This window comes from Heterodontus francisci, chromosome 16 (assembly GCF_036365525.1).
Source record: "Heterodontus francisci isolate sHetFra1 chromosome 16, sHetFra1.hap1, whole genome shotgun sequence".
Lineage (NCBI taxonomy): Eukaryota > Metazoa > Chordata > Chondrichthyes > Heterodontiformes > Heterodontidae > Heterodontus > Heterodontus francisci.
In genome coordinates this window covers 72941086-72957739 of record NC_090386.1, presented here as the reverse complement: position 1 = coordinate 72957739, position 16654 = coordinate 72941086, and the positions used below count along the sequence as shown (strand labels likewise).

The following is a 16654-nucleotide window of genomic DNA, read 5'->3' as shown; positions in this document are numbered from 1 at the left end:
AAGCTGGAGGCCTGGCACTAGGGGCACGGAAGACCCTCACTTCATCGATGCCCACCTGGATCTAATGCTGCCGGCTGTGAGGGCGAGGTGGGAGGTCCGTTTCCCAGATGGTGGCAGGAGGAGGTTACCTTGTCATGCAGCAGGGGCACCTCTCTGTGCAATGTCATCTCCCTCCGTCCTCTCTTCCTTCTCTGTCACCTCCTGCTCCTCTCCCAATGAGCTGTGACCTTCCAAAGCCTCACTGACCTCAAGGTCCACACCTCTCTGGAGAGCCATGATATAGAGAGTGAGCAGATCACCACAATGACTGAGATCCTTGCAGGAGGGTATTGTAAGGTGCCACCCAACTGATCCAGGCACCAGATTCGCATCCTCAGAAACCAGATGGCCTGTTCATTGGTTGGCCTGCTGAGCAGGTGGCATTGGTTGTATCACCTCTGTGTCTCTGACTGGGGCTCCCATAGAGGGGTCAGTAGCTATCTCTTTAAGGGATTTCCCTTGTCCCCTTGGAGCCAGCCATATACTTTGGGGGAATGGAGTGAAGATCTGAGGCAGCCTGGACTGGCGGAGGTGGAAGGAATCATAGCAGCTGCCAGGGAAGCAAGCGTAGACATGGAAGAAGCTCTTGTGGTCGCAGACTAGTTGGACGTGGAGGGAGTGGAAGTCCTTCCTGTTGTTGGACCTCACTGGGCGGTCACTGGGTGCCTTGATGGACACTTGGGTACAGTCAATGATGCCCTGCACCTGGGGGAATCTATCGATGGCGTCAAAACCCAATGACCTCTTTGCCAGCGCAGGCCCACCTGTGTCAAAGTGGGTGTAGTCTCTGCCCTCCTGAAAAGGACATCCGTGACCTGCCTGATGGCCTAATGAGATGCTGACTGCGAGATGCCACCTAAGTCCTCAGCTGATCTCTGGAAGACCCAGTTGCATAGACGTTCAGAGCACCTGAAACCTTGATGGCTGCAGGTAGCAGACTGCCATGGGGGCTGAGAGGCCTCAGGTCATTCTGGATCAGGGCACACAAGACTAAGACCATCTGCCTAGATAGGTGTATGCCTCCTATGGCACTGGTGCTCTGTCATTTACAGGTAGCTGACTCTTGGGCTGTGCACCCTTGCAGCCCCCCCAATCTGCTCCTCTGGCCTCCTGCTGTCCAGGAGGCAGCTCATCCAGGCTACTCCATCCAATGTCAGAGTAGCCTGTTCCCATCTGACCTCTGTCAGCTGGGCCTTTAACACTCACCAGGCATTCCCGTGCCAAGCTTAGCTGCCAAAGTGATGCCAGCAGGCGCACTTCCCTATCCGGTGCTATGTCAATCTCCAGTGTAACATTTAACTCCTATATCCGCAACAATATTCTCAGTGAGACACATCTGAGGCAGTGAAGCTTCATTTGTTGCATCTGCTTCAAATTAAACAGCCATTTCCATTGCCCTCATCTCTCTTCACAATGCTCATGTTCTGACAATCCTGCCATGTTCTCCCCTTAGCATTTTCCCTGTTCCCAGCATTTAAAAATGGCTTCCTGCTCCTAACAAGCCTGTTAATGAGCTCTTCAAGGAGCTCAATGGGCACATATTTGGAAGCTAGTGCCCAACCCGTTCCCTCCCTACCAACAGCACATTGCGAATTTCATCGTGTTCCGGAGGCGGCGGGTCCCAGTACCAACCTCCGAGAACACGATCTTCAAATCGCGCTCGCTGCCATTTCCGCTCTCAGTAGGGTTTAAAAATCCGCCCCTATGTCTAAGGTCATTGGGCAATGTAGCCCAAGTCAAATTATACTAACACTCGCTGCCTCAGTTCACCCACGGGATGCACGTTGTCCAGAGTATTTAAGGAAGATCAAACAGTCCAGCAGATTCTTTAGACACATGTAACTTCATCACCATTACTGAACCAGAGACTTCATTATGTAGAGAAGGCTTGCACTGGGTCTATAGAAATCATTACAGATGCTTTTCTCTCTAAAGATCACAGAATAAGTACAGATCAGTATTGCCATTTTAACTCATTGATCCAGAAAGGACTCCCATCAGGCAGCATAAGACTGGAATATTTACCTCCACAACCACGTGAAAGTCTATTCTATGTAATTTTGGGATGTGTGGACTGTTTGGAGGGAAAGGGACAGATAATCAGCAGCCTGTTACTTGATTGTTTTTCTTAATTAGATCCTGCTACAAATGGAGCCATTTGTAGGAAGGTAACGGAATGTGGGGTTTGTTCCTTCCAAAATTATTTGGCATGAGTTTTGTTCCCCTGTCTCCATACTGCAAATCCCAGAATTGACTCTGATGTTAGCTCTCCCCACCATGGATGGGGATGCATTTTCCATGGATGCATTCGGCATTAAAGAGTCTCCACGGTGGCCAAGATGAGGTCTTCAGTTGCAACGCCTGGTTAGCCTGCCTTTAAGGCAAGGCGCCATTTTGGTAAAGGCATTTGAGCATGCACTAGGAATGGCTGACCCGAGGAAATTAAGGGTCTGATAGCCAATAAATTGTCTCCAAACAACACCAATTTGTATTTATATGTGCCTCTAACATAGTAAAACGTCCCAAGGCACTTCACAGCAGAGTTATAAAACAAAATTTAACACCAAGCCACAGAAGGAAATATTAGAGAGCTAGCACTACAATTAATGACCTCTCCTAAGACCAACCAACTGAACAGGAGTAAAGAAGTCATTGGTGAAGATTGCAACTGCTATTTAAAGCCGTGCTCTGCTTTCATTGCTCACTTGCTGCTGGAGATTGACTGACTATATTGTATTTGAAGAGGACTTTTGATACACATCGGGAGACTTTCTGGGACATTTTGTCAAGACTTCACCAACGCCATCAACATTTGTTCCAGAAATTCTCTGAGGACCTCACCTAAAGTGAATAAGTGCTGTGTTACCTTATCTTATTAGCGACATTACAGGAGCCACCAGGAGAAAGGAAGTGGTTGGTCATGGGGATCTTGCGAGCAGATCCCGTGATCTAGAGGAGGAATGGGAGGAGGAGATGAGGCCAGGCAGAGCAGTGCCAGTTGCTGGAGGAAAGACGGAATTGAGAACAAGGAGGGCTCCAGATTCATGGTGACTTGCTTCCTGCTGCACAATCTGGTTGCTCATGAGAGACCAGCCATTACCAGCAACAATTGTGCCAGAGGATCACGCACAGGAGCCATGAGAGATGGAGGTTGATGAGGAGGAGGAGACGAGGGAGCTGGGGGAATTCCAGAGGGTTCCAGGTAGGTGGCTATCCCTTGGTAGGGAGAATCACCACCAACTAATTGAAGAACGCCACCACCAGACTTCAGAGCACTGTTGCCCTTACCTTCATGACTGAGGATCCATCAAGAAGTCCACCACCTGCACTCAATCCTTTTCCCAGACACACAAAAAAAATCACCCAAGGTTAGGTAAGTTTGGCCTTGCTATCCTTCAGATTTATTGCGAACTTGGACACTGCCACTAAGTTGAACCGCCAGAAGCGAGACAAGGTTGGAACTCTGCAACTGTGTATTGATAAGGGGGTGAAGGAGTCAACTCTGCGTTTGTTTATTGATGGGGGGGGGTGGAGGGGGTAACTCTGAATCTGTTTATTGATAAGGAGGTAGGGGGCAACTCTGCATATGTGTATCATCAATAAGGGGGAGGGGGCAACTTTGCATCTGTGTATCAATAAGGGTGGGAAGGGGGCAAATCTGCATTTGTGTATCGTGGGGGAGGAAAGGGGGCAACTCTGCAAGTGGATACGCGGTTTGGGGGCAGCACAACTGGGAAACCATATAGGTTACTGCTGTCAGTGGTCCAGTGCAGGCAATTCAAATGATATTCCGATGGTCATGTTGGCTCACACTTATTTAAAGCTTCTGCGGGCATCATCAGGCCATTACCATAGAGTTTATGCTGGAATACTGTTGAAGCAGGAATTAACACAAAATTCTGCCCAGATAGCTGTAATTGACCTTTTGAAGGAACCCGAAGTTACCAGGAGCATAGAGATGGGTATGATCCACCCTGTTTTCCTGGATTCCCTTGTTGTAATGAGGCATCTCTGCCGGAGGTAGACCCAAAAGGCAGCTGCGGCCCAGGAGGAAGCATGAGCAGCAGCAGCCACCAAGGTGCAGATCAGCCCAGAAAGACCAGCAAGTCTATAGGACTTGAATGACATACCTCCAGATGTCAGAGCGCCAGTGTCAGAGACGACTGCGGATGACCAGACATGCCGTCACACAGCTATGCGCATTGCTGAATGATGACCTGCAATTATTGGGCTTTGGTGGTTACCCTATACTTGTGGCCCTCAAAATTACTGTGGCACTGAACTTCTGCGTTTCTAGATCATTCCAGGGATCCATTGGCGACATGTGTGGGGTCTCTCAATCCGCAGTGCACTGCTGCATCAAGGAGGGTAGTGATGCTTTGTTCAGGAGAGCCAGCAACTGTGTCTGCTTCAGGACTGACCCTGAGAGTCAGGCTGAGAGGGCCATTGGATTTGGGGCCATTGTAGGTGAGGGGTCTTTGCCCATAGGAATAGTTCACAGACTCTTGTCCACCTTTCCAGAAAATGAATAAACCTTATCTCCCATGAGATCATTTCCTACTATAAAATCAACCTGATTAATGGGTAGTTTAAACACAACACCAACAATAACAGATCCTTTTACCAAATCACAGTTTAAGTTCACTCTCTACATTAGTTTGGGCACAGAACCCCCATCCACACTCCGTATCAATACATTCTTATTCAACGAAATCTTTGAAAAAAGTCCAAATCTTTTCCTAACTTTAAACTCCAAGCTGAACCTATATATCACAGAATAACAATCTTTCTGGGCCTTTCTTTAGACAAAAATGCAGTGACTTCCTCTTCAAATATTAACCCACCATAATCTTTAATGCCCCTATTTCTTCTTTTTCTTTCTTTCTTTTGGGCCTCCTTATCTCGAGAGACAATGGATACGCAACCCACCATAATCTTTAATGCCCCTATTTCTTCTTTTTCTTTCTTTCTTTTGGGCCTCCTTATCTCGAGAGACAATGGATACGCGCCTGGAGGTGGTCAGTGGTTGTGAAGCAGCGCCTGGAGTGGCTATAAAGGCCAATTCTGGAGTAACAGGCCTCTGCTTTTACATGTCCAAACTTATGACAATGAAAACATGTTGGTCTTTTTGACAGGCTCCTATCCTCTATACTGTCTATTTTAGCACATTGAGAAGCCTCTGTCTTCTCATTTCTGCCATTTCTTTTACACTCAGAAACTTGGCCACTATCATTCTGCCTATGTCTCCAACTCCTGTGTGGTTTTGCAAATGGAGATTTACTGCCCCAAAGCTGTTTATGGGACAAATCATAACCATCAGCCAGAACAGCAGCTTCTCTTATAATAGAAACTTTACTGTCTTCTAGGTGTGCCCTAATACCTGCTGGAACACTATTTTTAAATTCCTTCACTAACAACACCTCTGTTACATTTTCAAAATTCTGTTCAAGTTTCATTGAATGATGCCAATCATCAAAAATCGTTTCTTTTTCTCTAGCAAATTTTACAAAAGTTTGATTCCGTCTCTTCCTCAAATTTCAAAATTTTAATCAATAAGCTCATGGAACCAGCTTGTAAACATTAAGTACCGTGTTTTAACTGTCTCATAATCTACAGACTGTTTCTCCGAAGACTTGAATAAACATCCAATGCTTTTCCTATTAAAACACTTTGCAAAAGAATAATCCATGTTTCATGTGGCCAAGCTAGCCTTGTAGCAATTTTCTCAGATGAGACAAAATATCCCTCAACCCCCTACTCATTGAATTTAGGCAGTAGGTGGATATTCCTTGTTAAATCAAAACCCGGAGTCAAACTCGAATCATCATCCAAATTACCAGTTATTTCCCTGTCATGTAAATGAAGCCTTTCTCTTTTCAATTCAAATTGTCTCGCTTCCCTTTCTCTTTGAACCTCGATTTCAAGCTTTGGCTTTTCTCTATCTCTTTCCAAATCAGGTTACTTCATTTCTTTTTCCAATTCAAGTTTCTTCATTTGCAACTGAATCCTAGCTAACTAAATTTGTGTTTTATTGGGGTCAATCTTTTCCTCTTCAAATTCCAAATATTGTGCTAAAGTCTCCACAATTTCTGCTTTTTTATCCCCTGCTTTTAACTCTCTTCAACTCTTCTGCCAATGCCATCAACCTAAACTTTGTTGCTTGTTGCAAAACACTCAGGAATAAATCTTCCTGTCCCAGAAAAGTCTTAGTAATTGACAAAACAATTCTGCTTCTCAATAAATACAGTAACGGTCACCATTAAATCTTATTCGCTTAAACTTGATCAAATCCTAGTGTAACCGTCTCAGTCTGTCGATCCGAAAACCCATCAAAAGCCCTCAATTTGTTACAATCCCATAGGAACTTTTAAAAAGAGGTTGAATTCACAGTTATTACTGAAAGAATTATGCCACAAGATTTCAAGTTTAAACAAAAAAAATTCACGGTACAAAAGTTAAACAAAGCAAAACACTACTACTTAACACTACAATTTGAAAACGCTTATACTTTAAACTTAAAATCTTAACAAAACATGAAGAAATATACTTTAAACTCTAAATCTCTACAGAACACCTTCCGTTTGACTTTTACTTCCACCCCAAGAGTTCCTCTATATGTTTTAGGATCTTGGAGGTTTGTTCACTTCTCCTGGGACCAATCTAAAGTGTACTACGGCTCTTAGGTTAAAAAGTCTGCAAGCATGGCCCTAGCTTCCAGTTGCTTGCCATTTCAATTCATCACCCCTGCTCCCATGTCCACATTTCTGTCCTTGGCCTGCTGCAGTGTTCCGGTGAACATCAACTCAAGCTCGAGGAACAGCACCTCATTTTCCGATTAGGCACTCTGCAGCCTTCCAGACTCAACATTGAGTTCAATAATTTCAGATCATGACTTGCCTTTTTTATTTTATTTTATTTTATTTTGTTTTATTATTTGTTAACCATGTGCCTGCCTCAAACTTGGTTTTTCACATTTGTGCTTTTGGACAGAGCTGTTCATTATTCTGCCATTAACACTCTCTTTGGACTAATGCTATGTCTTTCATCACACCATTAGCACTCCATTTGCCTTTGTCCCATGACATCTTTGTCATCTAATCTCTTCTGCCCTCTGCCCTATCACAGGGCAGAGGGCAGAAGAGATTAGATGACTATTTGTTCTCTTCCCCCCACCCCCACTTCACTTGCTTAAAATCTATTACATTTCTAACCTTTGCCAGTTCTGATGAAAGGTCACAGACCTGAAACGTTAACTCTGCTTCGCTCTGCACAGATGCTGCCAGACCTGCTGAGTATTTCCAGCACTTTCTGGTTTTATTTGCTACAGTCTTTTATCTGAGCCTTAGAAATAAATGGGGCCAATTATTTACTTTAATTGCACACCAGATGGTAGCAGAAGTGCGTCCTCTGCCTGTTTGTTGTTACTGCTGTAAGATCTGAGCCATTTTGAGGCCTGGGCCACATTTACAGGCAACCAGTGAGCTACAGGCGCAAAACTGCACTCCAAGGCTGTTGGGGAAGGCAGAAAACAAGGTGGCTCACAAGCTCCTTTGTTTAGCATTTGCCATATTTTTCCCATGTTCCCAGTTCACTGTTTAGGCTATCAATTTTCTTCGTGAAGTATAGTCCGGAATTTTATGCTTACCCCATGCCCCCGGGAGGGGCCTGGAAGACAGGAGAGCATAAAATTGATTGGGATAGCAGAAGCTGTCATGCCCATCAGCTACCTAACCCTGCTGGTATCAAATGGTGGCCACTTAAGGGGCTCTTCCTGCCGCCGGATGGGCACTTCACCACCGGGGGAGGCTGCCCAGTAATACCTGGCGGCCTCCATGTGGGCTGGGGGGGCCCTCCTGATTAGGCACTGCATGCCCCACAGAGGACCCCTCCCAGCAGCGCGGGCCATCCCCAATAGAACAGCCCCCGGCTGCCCTCTAGATCGACCCCCCACCACCGCCCACCTCACCAGGGCCTGGCCGTTTGGCCCCAGTGAGCCCCAACCCCAGATACCTCTTCCGAGGCCGGTGTCCATGCTGGCTCTTCTCGCTTGGTGCAGTCCCAGCAGTGGCCATTGCTCCCAGTGGTGCTGCTGGGACTGAAGAGCTGCCGGCCCTCTGATTGGCTGGCATCTCTTGGAGGCAGAACATCTGCCTCAGTGGAGTGGAAGCCAGGACTGCAGGCAATTATTTGAGTTAGCGCAGGTGGGTTCCCCCCACCCCCAACTTTCCAGCCGGTGGACAGGACCACCACCTCCTCATGAAATTCCAGCCATAATGTCACAACACATGCTTTGTTCCTGATGTGACTGACATGCCGCCTGAATAACTCATAAATAAATGCATGGGGTGGATTGAAACAAATCTATTTCAAATTTAAGAACTAGTTTCTGTAATTATCATTCATAATATTTTTGAAAATTGATTTTTATGCTGTTTTCTTTTATATAGTGTATTTCTTACACTGATATTTTTGATTATAAAATGAAAAAATAGTATAAAAAACTGAATACATTTCAATCTTCTTTGTAATACATGAAAGTTCTATAATGCGATCAATTCTTAGAATGTACAAATGTAGATAAACAAAAGACCAGCAATGGGATTTATCAGCTGTAGAATTTATGATGTGCGATTTTATGTTGCACACAATTGTAATTTCACTCCTTGCTAGCAGACAATGCAAAAGGTTGAACTATGAAAGCTGTTTTTGAGAAATTCCTTGGACTGGAAGAAGTTAACTTGTTCTGTTCTATGTAGTGATACGTTAGCCACCAGAAGCCTAAGAAACTTTTAATTTCAGTTCGCAATTTATAATTATGTGGGTTGACAAGACATTACTGTGTTCCTAATATGTGGGAAACATGTTGCGGGCATGAAGTTAGCTTGTCAGATCTAAGGCAGTGAAATATCAGTTGAGTTTCCTGAAAATGGTCTCTCATTTTTCTTTGTGGAAATATTGCCCCAGATACCAAAGTGAAGCTTTTAATACTTGCTGATTTGATATCTGACTTTAAATGCCACTGCTCATTATTGTACATTATTGATGTTATTTGATTTTCTTTGTTGTAATGCCACATCTAGCTCAGTTTAGCAGTATATAACATTAATTGACAGCACATTTCACCATTAACATTGGCAGGTTATTTTATTGTCTGTACTATTTTTGTCACCCATGTAGCTAACTAGGGGATCTTTGGCATCTGTGAGTAGGGCAAGCTGCAGGGCAAGCTGCAGGGAAGCTGTTTAACCTATCAGATTGAAGAATCCTAATAGATGGCAAAGCAGAAAGTAAAAAACAGGGAATATAAATTATTGTACAGGAACCAAAAAAGATTGAGTTATACACATGGGCTTCAGGGAAAAACTTAAATGAGCAAAACACAAGCTGTATCAAAATTATTTTAATTTTAATATTTTAAAAAATCTGCAACATTAATTTTCTCCTGAGGAAATTTCTTTGAGGCCCAGCAGGGTAGTTCAGCAGTAATTATGACTTATGACATTGTTAAAAACTTTGCTACTCCTAATTGAACAAGGCTTACATTTTTCATTGGTCTTTAGTGCAATGAGAGTGGGTAATTAGCTTAAATTCACACCTTAACAGTAATTTCAGTGACGATTCTATCAGCGAAGACTGCAACAGCACAGCCTGTGGAGGGCAGGGTATCACTGATGGCAACTTCCAGATTTCTGCTTTTAGCTGTGGATGTGTGAGCGCCAGAAATTGTTTTACCCAGTGGTGACGGTGAGCGCTGAGAGCCTCTCCATTATTAGTACAGCAAAAAAATCAGAAAGTGCTTCACAAGATGAAGAGTGGTTTGTGGGACACAATGGTTTTGGTATAAACTTGCAGTTGTTGTACATGATGCTTAAGATGACTTTCATTCGCAAGAGAAAATCACCAGCAGGTTTTCAAACAGTGGAAATATAATTAAATTAGTCTGATTTAATTTCCTGTTTCCTACTGTTTTCATGACATCTGGTGGAATTTGTAAAGTAAAATTTATAATGCTTGTTGCATAGAAAATTTTTCAACCACAATCTTTTGGGAATTCATGAATTTCAAACAAATAACACTGTAGCTTATAAAATGGTATTCTCTTCTAACCATTTCTTTTGCATTTGACTGAGACCATGCATCAGACCATATAAATTAAAACAGTTATGTCTACTGCAATGGTACATTAAAAAGGCTTATTTTAACTTTCGGACTGTTAAACCTAATTATGTTGTCCAGATTTACGTTGATGGAATGACTGCTGGATTTGAAAATGTTACTTTTTGGATGTGGGCAACGCTGCATCAATTGTCCATCTCCCATTGCACTGAGAAAGTGATGGTAGACATTCTCCTTGGATTGCTGAAGTCTGTGTTGATGCTACTCCCACATTGGTTTTAGAGAATTCTACAACACTGACACAATCGTAATGAAGGAACAGCAATACATGTCCAAGTCTGGATGGTATGTGACTAAGAAGGGAGCATGGAGGAGATGGATTTCCCAAAATAAAGTTTGTACTTCTCAGTGGTAGAGGTCAGCAGGGAGGCTATTAAAGTAACTTTGGTGAGTTGCTCCAGTACATCCTGTACATCATACACAATGTAGCCACACTGGTGGTGGATAGGTGGATATTGAATCCAGTAACAGGGGCATCAATTAAAGGAACAGCTGTGACCCAGATGAAATGGCGCTTCCTGAGCATTGTTTCTGTTGCACCCAGGCAAGTAGTGAATATCCCTCCCATAAGCCTTGTCGATGCTGGCTAGGCTTTGAGCAATCAGGAGATGAGCCACTCATTGGACTCCAGCAATCACTACCACCTTCCTTTGGGTCAAGTATAACTCTAGTCACTGGAGAGTTTTCCTTTTGACTACTGATCTCCACCACAACCCCATTAACCTCAGTTTTTCCTCAAGCTCCCTGGTGCTGTACACAGTTGAATGTTGCCTTGATGTTAATGCTACTCTTGTCTCTCCTACGATATTTAGCTCTTGTGTTCATGTTTGGATCAAGGTTGTGATAAGATCTGGAGGCAGGTGGTTCTGGCGGGACTTGAACACAGTGTCAGTGATTTGGTGATGCTTGATGGTGTTAATGATGACTCCTTTTATCACTTTACTGATGATTGGGAGAAGACTGATAGAGCAGTAAATAGGTTAGACTTGCCCTTTGTTTTATGGACAGGACATGCATGGATAGTCTTCCAGATTGTGAGGAGATGCTAGTCTCATAGCTGTATTTGGAACAGCTTGTCTACGGGAACAGATAACTCTGGATCACAGCCCTTCAGCAGTACAAATGGGTCTATTATCTTTACTGTGTCCAGTGCACTCAGCTGCTTCGTAATTTCACATGGAATGAAGTAAATTGAAGGGTATCTATGATATTGGGCACCTCAGGAGGAGGCTGAGTAGGATCATCCACTCAACAACTTTGGCTGAAAACACATAAACACAGCCTTGTTTCTTGCACTTGTGTACTGGACTCCACCATAGTTGAAGATGGAGAGTTCGTTGAGCCTCCAATTCCTGTTAGTTGCTTTGTTGTTTTCAGCTGGATGTGGTGAGGCTACAGACCTTTGTTCTGATCAATCGATTATGTGACCGCTTAGCTCTGTCTATAACTTCTACAGTGGTCACTTCTATCTTAGGTAGACATGACTGCAACAGATAGATTGGTTTGGTAGAGGACAATTGGATTACTTCTTCATGTTGCTTCCCTCACCACCTGATGCTTTCCCTGTTTAGCAGTTGAGTTCTGCAGGGATCAAGCAGCTCAGTCAGTGCTGGTTACCACCAACCCGTTATTTGTAGTGGACACTGAAGTCCCTCTTCAAGTCGATAATCTGTGTCCTCGCTTCCCTGAGAGCTTCCTCCAACTGATGCTCAACATGGAGAAGTGCAGATTCATCAGATGAGGTATAGTGTGGTAGGTGATGATCAGCAGGATGTTTCCTTGACCTGATGAATTGAAGCCATTAGACGTCACGGTATCCAGGGTTATGTTGAGCACTCTTAAGGCCACTCCCACCTGACTATACGTTATTGTTCCCACACCTCTGGTGGTCCTACAGTGCTGGTGGGACAAGACATACTGGGCTGGATTTTATCAGCCTCCCAATGTCAGAGGTCATGGTGGGGGGTGGGGGGGCCCCAGAAAATACTTCCAAGTGAGGCCCGTCACAGGCTTCGATGCCAGGAAGGCCCCGCCGCATTTTACCGGCGGCGCCAAAGCCTCGGGGCGGCCTCCTGCCGCTCGGTGGTGGAGCCTTCATTTAAATATTTAAATAAATGTATAAGCACTTACCTTGTCCCGACGGCCGTCCCACTCCGCTATTCCAGCCAGTGGCCGGAACTCCCACGCCTGCGGCTCTCCATTCAGAGATCTGAGATGTGACACTGGTGGGGAAGGGGTAGGAGTAAATTTTTCAGGGGGGGGTGGGAGTGGCAAAAATGAACGCGATTGGTTGCAGGGATGGTGGGAAGGGGTTGAGGGTCAAAGGGAAAAAGGTTCAGTGGGGAAAGTTCGGGATATGAATAAAATTTTGTTTCTGGGGGGAGAGAGCAATTTATATATAGATTGCTCATTGCAGGGGGTGGGAGATGGGATTCAAAGTTTTGCTAAAATTTTATTTTTATTTTGCAGAGACCGGGACCTTTATAAATTTAAATGTCACTGAAGGGCTTGGAGCCCTTTAAAAATGGCACCTGTGAGGTGGCACCGGATGCCGTTGCTAGGGACAGAGTGGCCGCCCCCTATGTCATCGAGGGCGCGCGTTCTGTCCCCTCCCTGTAAATGAGCCGCCACGCGAAATATCGCTCAGCAGCACACAGGTTGCGCGTGCGCCGTGCCTTTTTGATGCTCGCCGCCGAGAACGGCAGCAAGCTTTCAAAATCCAGCCCACTCAAGCATCATGGTGGAGGTCTCTGGGATGTTGGCTGATAGATATGATTCTAATAAGGTAATGATTAAAGTACACATCCTAAAAGTCGACTATGCTAACAGTCATTTAATTAGGTGAATAATTATAGTGATAAGATTAAATTTCAGTTTATTTAGAGAATAGTATTAGACAATGAATAAATTGCAATATCGATTGTGCTGTTTACTTTTGTTCAAAACAGATTATATTAATTGTCAATTAGTTCACATTTTTCCCCTAGATGATCATTCTCGAGTACGACTTCAACTACTAGATGGAGATCCCCACTCAGATTATATAAATGCCAACTACATCGACGTAAGTCTTATCAATCATTTATTGTGCAGAGTAGCAACGATGTGTAAATCAAAATAAAGCAAAGCCTCAAAATTCCTTACATTTTCCTTTGCAAAATTGTACAATCTTGCTTAGGGGGTTGGGGGGTTTTGTGGGGGCGGGGGTGGGGGGAGGGATGAATTAATTATTTCAGCCAGTTAACTCAGATCTCCACACCTTGCTGCCAGGAATCCAGAACTACACAGGAAGTGAGGTCCTTACCTGCCTTATATGTGACTCCTGACCCACATCAATGTGGTTGAATCTTAAATTGTATCTGAAATGGCCTAGCAAGTCATTCAGTTTCTCAAGGGCAAGTAGGGATGGCCGATAAATGCTGGCCCAGCCAGCGACACCCACATCCCATGAACAATTTTGAAAAAAAAATTGGCCCTACCTATGAGGAATTAATGGAAAAATTTATATGCTGCAAATCATTATTTTACAATAAGTGCTATCAGTGAAGTTTCCCACAGACAGTATATACGATCAATGGTTAGCACCGCAGCCTCACAGCTCCAGCGACCCAGGTTCAATTCTGGGTACTGCCTGTGTGGAGTTTGCAAGTTCTCCCTGTGTCTGCGTGGGTTTTCTCCGGGTGCTCCGGTTTCCTCCCACAAGCCAAAAGACTTGCAGGTTGGTAGGTAAATTGGCCATTATAAATTGCCCCTAGTATAGGTAGGTGGTAGGGAAATATAGGGACAGGTGGGGATGTGGTAGGAATATGGGATTAGTGTAGGATTAGTATAAATGGGTGGTTGATGGTCGGCACAGACTCGGTGGGCCGAAGGGCCTGTTTCAGTGCTGTATCTCTAAAACTAAAACTAAAAAACAGTTTGAACATTTACATTGTCTTTCTGACAAGCCACTTCAAAGACAATCTATTTCCTAAAGTACAAATAATTACTTATTTTCCATAGGTGTGTTTTAGGCTTTGACTGCATCTCTCTATTTTTATTATTTTGATTAAGCAACACTTTACATACCTTTCTATTTGACCTGTTACTAAATCCAGTTACTCTGCTGCCCGGGTCTTAACTCATACCAAGTCCTGTTCCCCTGTCACCTTTCTGTTTGCTGACCTACATTAGTTCCTGGTCAAGCAACAGCTTGATTTTAAAATTCTCATCCTTGTTTTCAAATCGCTTCATGGTCTCTCCCTCCCTATCTGTGTAATCTCCGCCAGCCCCACAGCCCTGCAAGATATCTGCGCTCCTCTAATTCTGGCCTCTTTTGCATCCCTGATTTTAATTGCTCCACTATTCGTGGCTGTGCCTTCAATTGCCTAGGCCCCAAGCTCTGGAATATCCTCCCTACACCTCTCTACCCAACTTTCCTCCTTTAAGACACTCCTTAAAACCTACCTCTTTGACAAAGCTTTTGGTCATCTGACCTAACATCTCCTTTTGTGGCTCGGTGTCATACTTTGTTTTATAATGCTCCTGTAATGCATTAATGTATTTTATTACATTAAAGGTGCTATATAAATATAAGTTGTTGTTGCATAGATGTTAATTTGTGTTTGAAGTTCTCAGTGGCTGCATTAATTTTATGAATTTGCTTTCCCAATGCAAAGCTTCACTCAATGAGAATGCCCCAAATTCCTCAGATGAGCTTCAATTGGATAGAGCTCTGTGCTGGGAATGTGGAATTCATAAAATGTACCCATGCATCTAAACTGAAGTTCATGACAAAACTGTTTTTTTTTCTCGCTGTTCATTTGGTTTGCTCTTTGTTTTTCAGGGTTACCATAGGCCACGCCACTACATTGCTACTCAAGGTGAGGATAGACAAGAACAAATCCTCATGCACTGGAGTATTTTGTATGTTAGTCTTAATGTTCCATGCTTCACTTTATTTGTAAACATTCAAAAGGAATTGTCTTCCAAAAAAAGTTAGAATAACTTGATGGTCATCTTAAGTGTTTCTACTTTAGTGCAACAGATAATTAGATGGATAGAATGTTTGAGAGAAGCACATTGTCATTTTATAGCTACACTTTCTTGGATATGATGGCTACATGGTGGCATTTCATGAGACATTTATGAACAGAACTGAATCTCAGTTGCTGCAGGTATCAATAGGATTTTGTAAGTTGGATTTATAACTGACACACTGAGACAGGCTTGTGTTTCAGTACTAATGAAAAAGGAGAAAAACCACGATGAATTGTGACAGTTATCGTTCATTTCCATATTCAACACTGACTGCAAATTTTGGAAATTTTCTGGCAATACGACAGAACAGTGTTACCTGGACTAGAGTATTCTTATTTTGGATGTACTGGCCTCCAACCGCATTTGCAAATGTAATTGCCAACAGACAAAAGTGAGATCCCTGCAGCACACTTCCTTTCCATGTGGAAAAGTGTGAATCAGATAAAGGACCTTCTTATTTATTATTCGCATTTGTCACCTATATTTATAAAGTGAATGTAGTTCTTCTTTAACTCGGGGACTTCTACTATCATTACCATTGGTTGATTGCCTTTTAAAGGTGAAATGTCATTCCCGTAGTCCCTTATTTATTTCTAGTGATATTTAAGATTAATCAGAAACCAAGCACCCAGAGCCTATTGGGCAAGAGTATGAACAAATATATTTCTGCTGTTAAAATCCCCCTTTGCTGGAGAGTGAAACTACTTCCCTTTTCATCTTGCAACTTCCCTTCTGGGAGTCAATTTTAAATTGTTTCTCACCTGGCGCTAACAGGGTGATAACTGCCTTAAAATGGGGTCAGTACCATACCTACTTGTTAACCCCAACAATGGAGAAAGCACCATTGTGAGAGGGGTCTACCTCTGGGCAACCAAAGTGCCTGCCTGTTTCAGCTGATAGGCCTACTTCAATTCCTAGGACCCTGTTTGTAATTTTAGGCTAGAAATGGTCGGAGCATGTCCTGTGTGTGCTGCAATCATTTCTATAGGTGATAAAGCAGAAGAGATCCAGGCAACGTGAGTGTGAAACTATTTTTGTAGGGCCCAGAGCAGCAGGAGTGTCCCTCTGAGCCCCATAAAAATAATCTGGGCTGCTGCAGCGCTGGGACCTCCTTTCCTGTGATCCTGACACCCACTCCTTCCCGCCTTCATCCCCTCACCACACGTATGTTGGTGATAGCCAATACAGCCCAACCTAAATGAGACCGATGCTTCAAAATTGTGTCCATCCCTTCACCATGACTGAAGAGCTCCATAGATTGGTCTCTCAAAAAACAAAATTGCACCCCACCTTTAAAAACCTCCTCAAAATTATCTTTTTAACCATGCTTTCAGTCAGTTGTTCTCCTGCAACCACTTGGTCCATTGTGAAATGCCTTAACATGTTTTGTTACAATTACAGATGTTATAAAGATGCAATT

At 43.6% G+C, this 16654-nt stretch overlaps 1 protein-coding gene across 1 annotated transcript in view; it reads left to right on the top strand.

The window, feature by feature from the left end:
* ptprt (protein tyrosine phosphatase receptor type T) overlaps positions 1-16654 on the top strand; it is a 1095010-nt gene that overhangs the window by 994315 nt on the left and 84041 nt on the right. Inside the window, exons 21-22 of the mRNA XM_068048566.1 lie at positions 13203-13279; positions 15041-15077. Of these exons, the coding sequence (XP_067904667.1) occupies positions 13203-13279; positions 15041-15077 (114 nt within the window). The remainder of the gene's footprint in view (positions 1-13202; positions 13280-15040; positions 15078-16654) is intronic.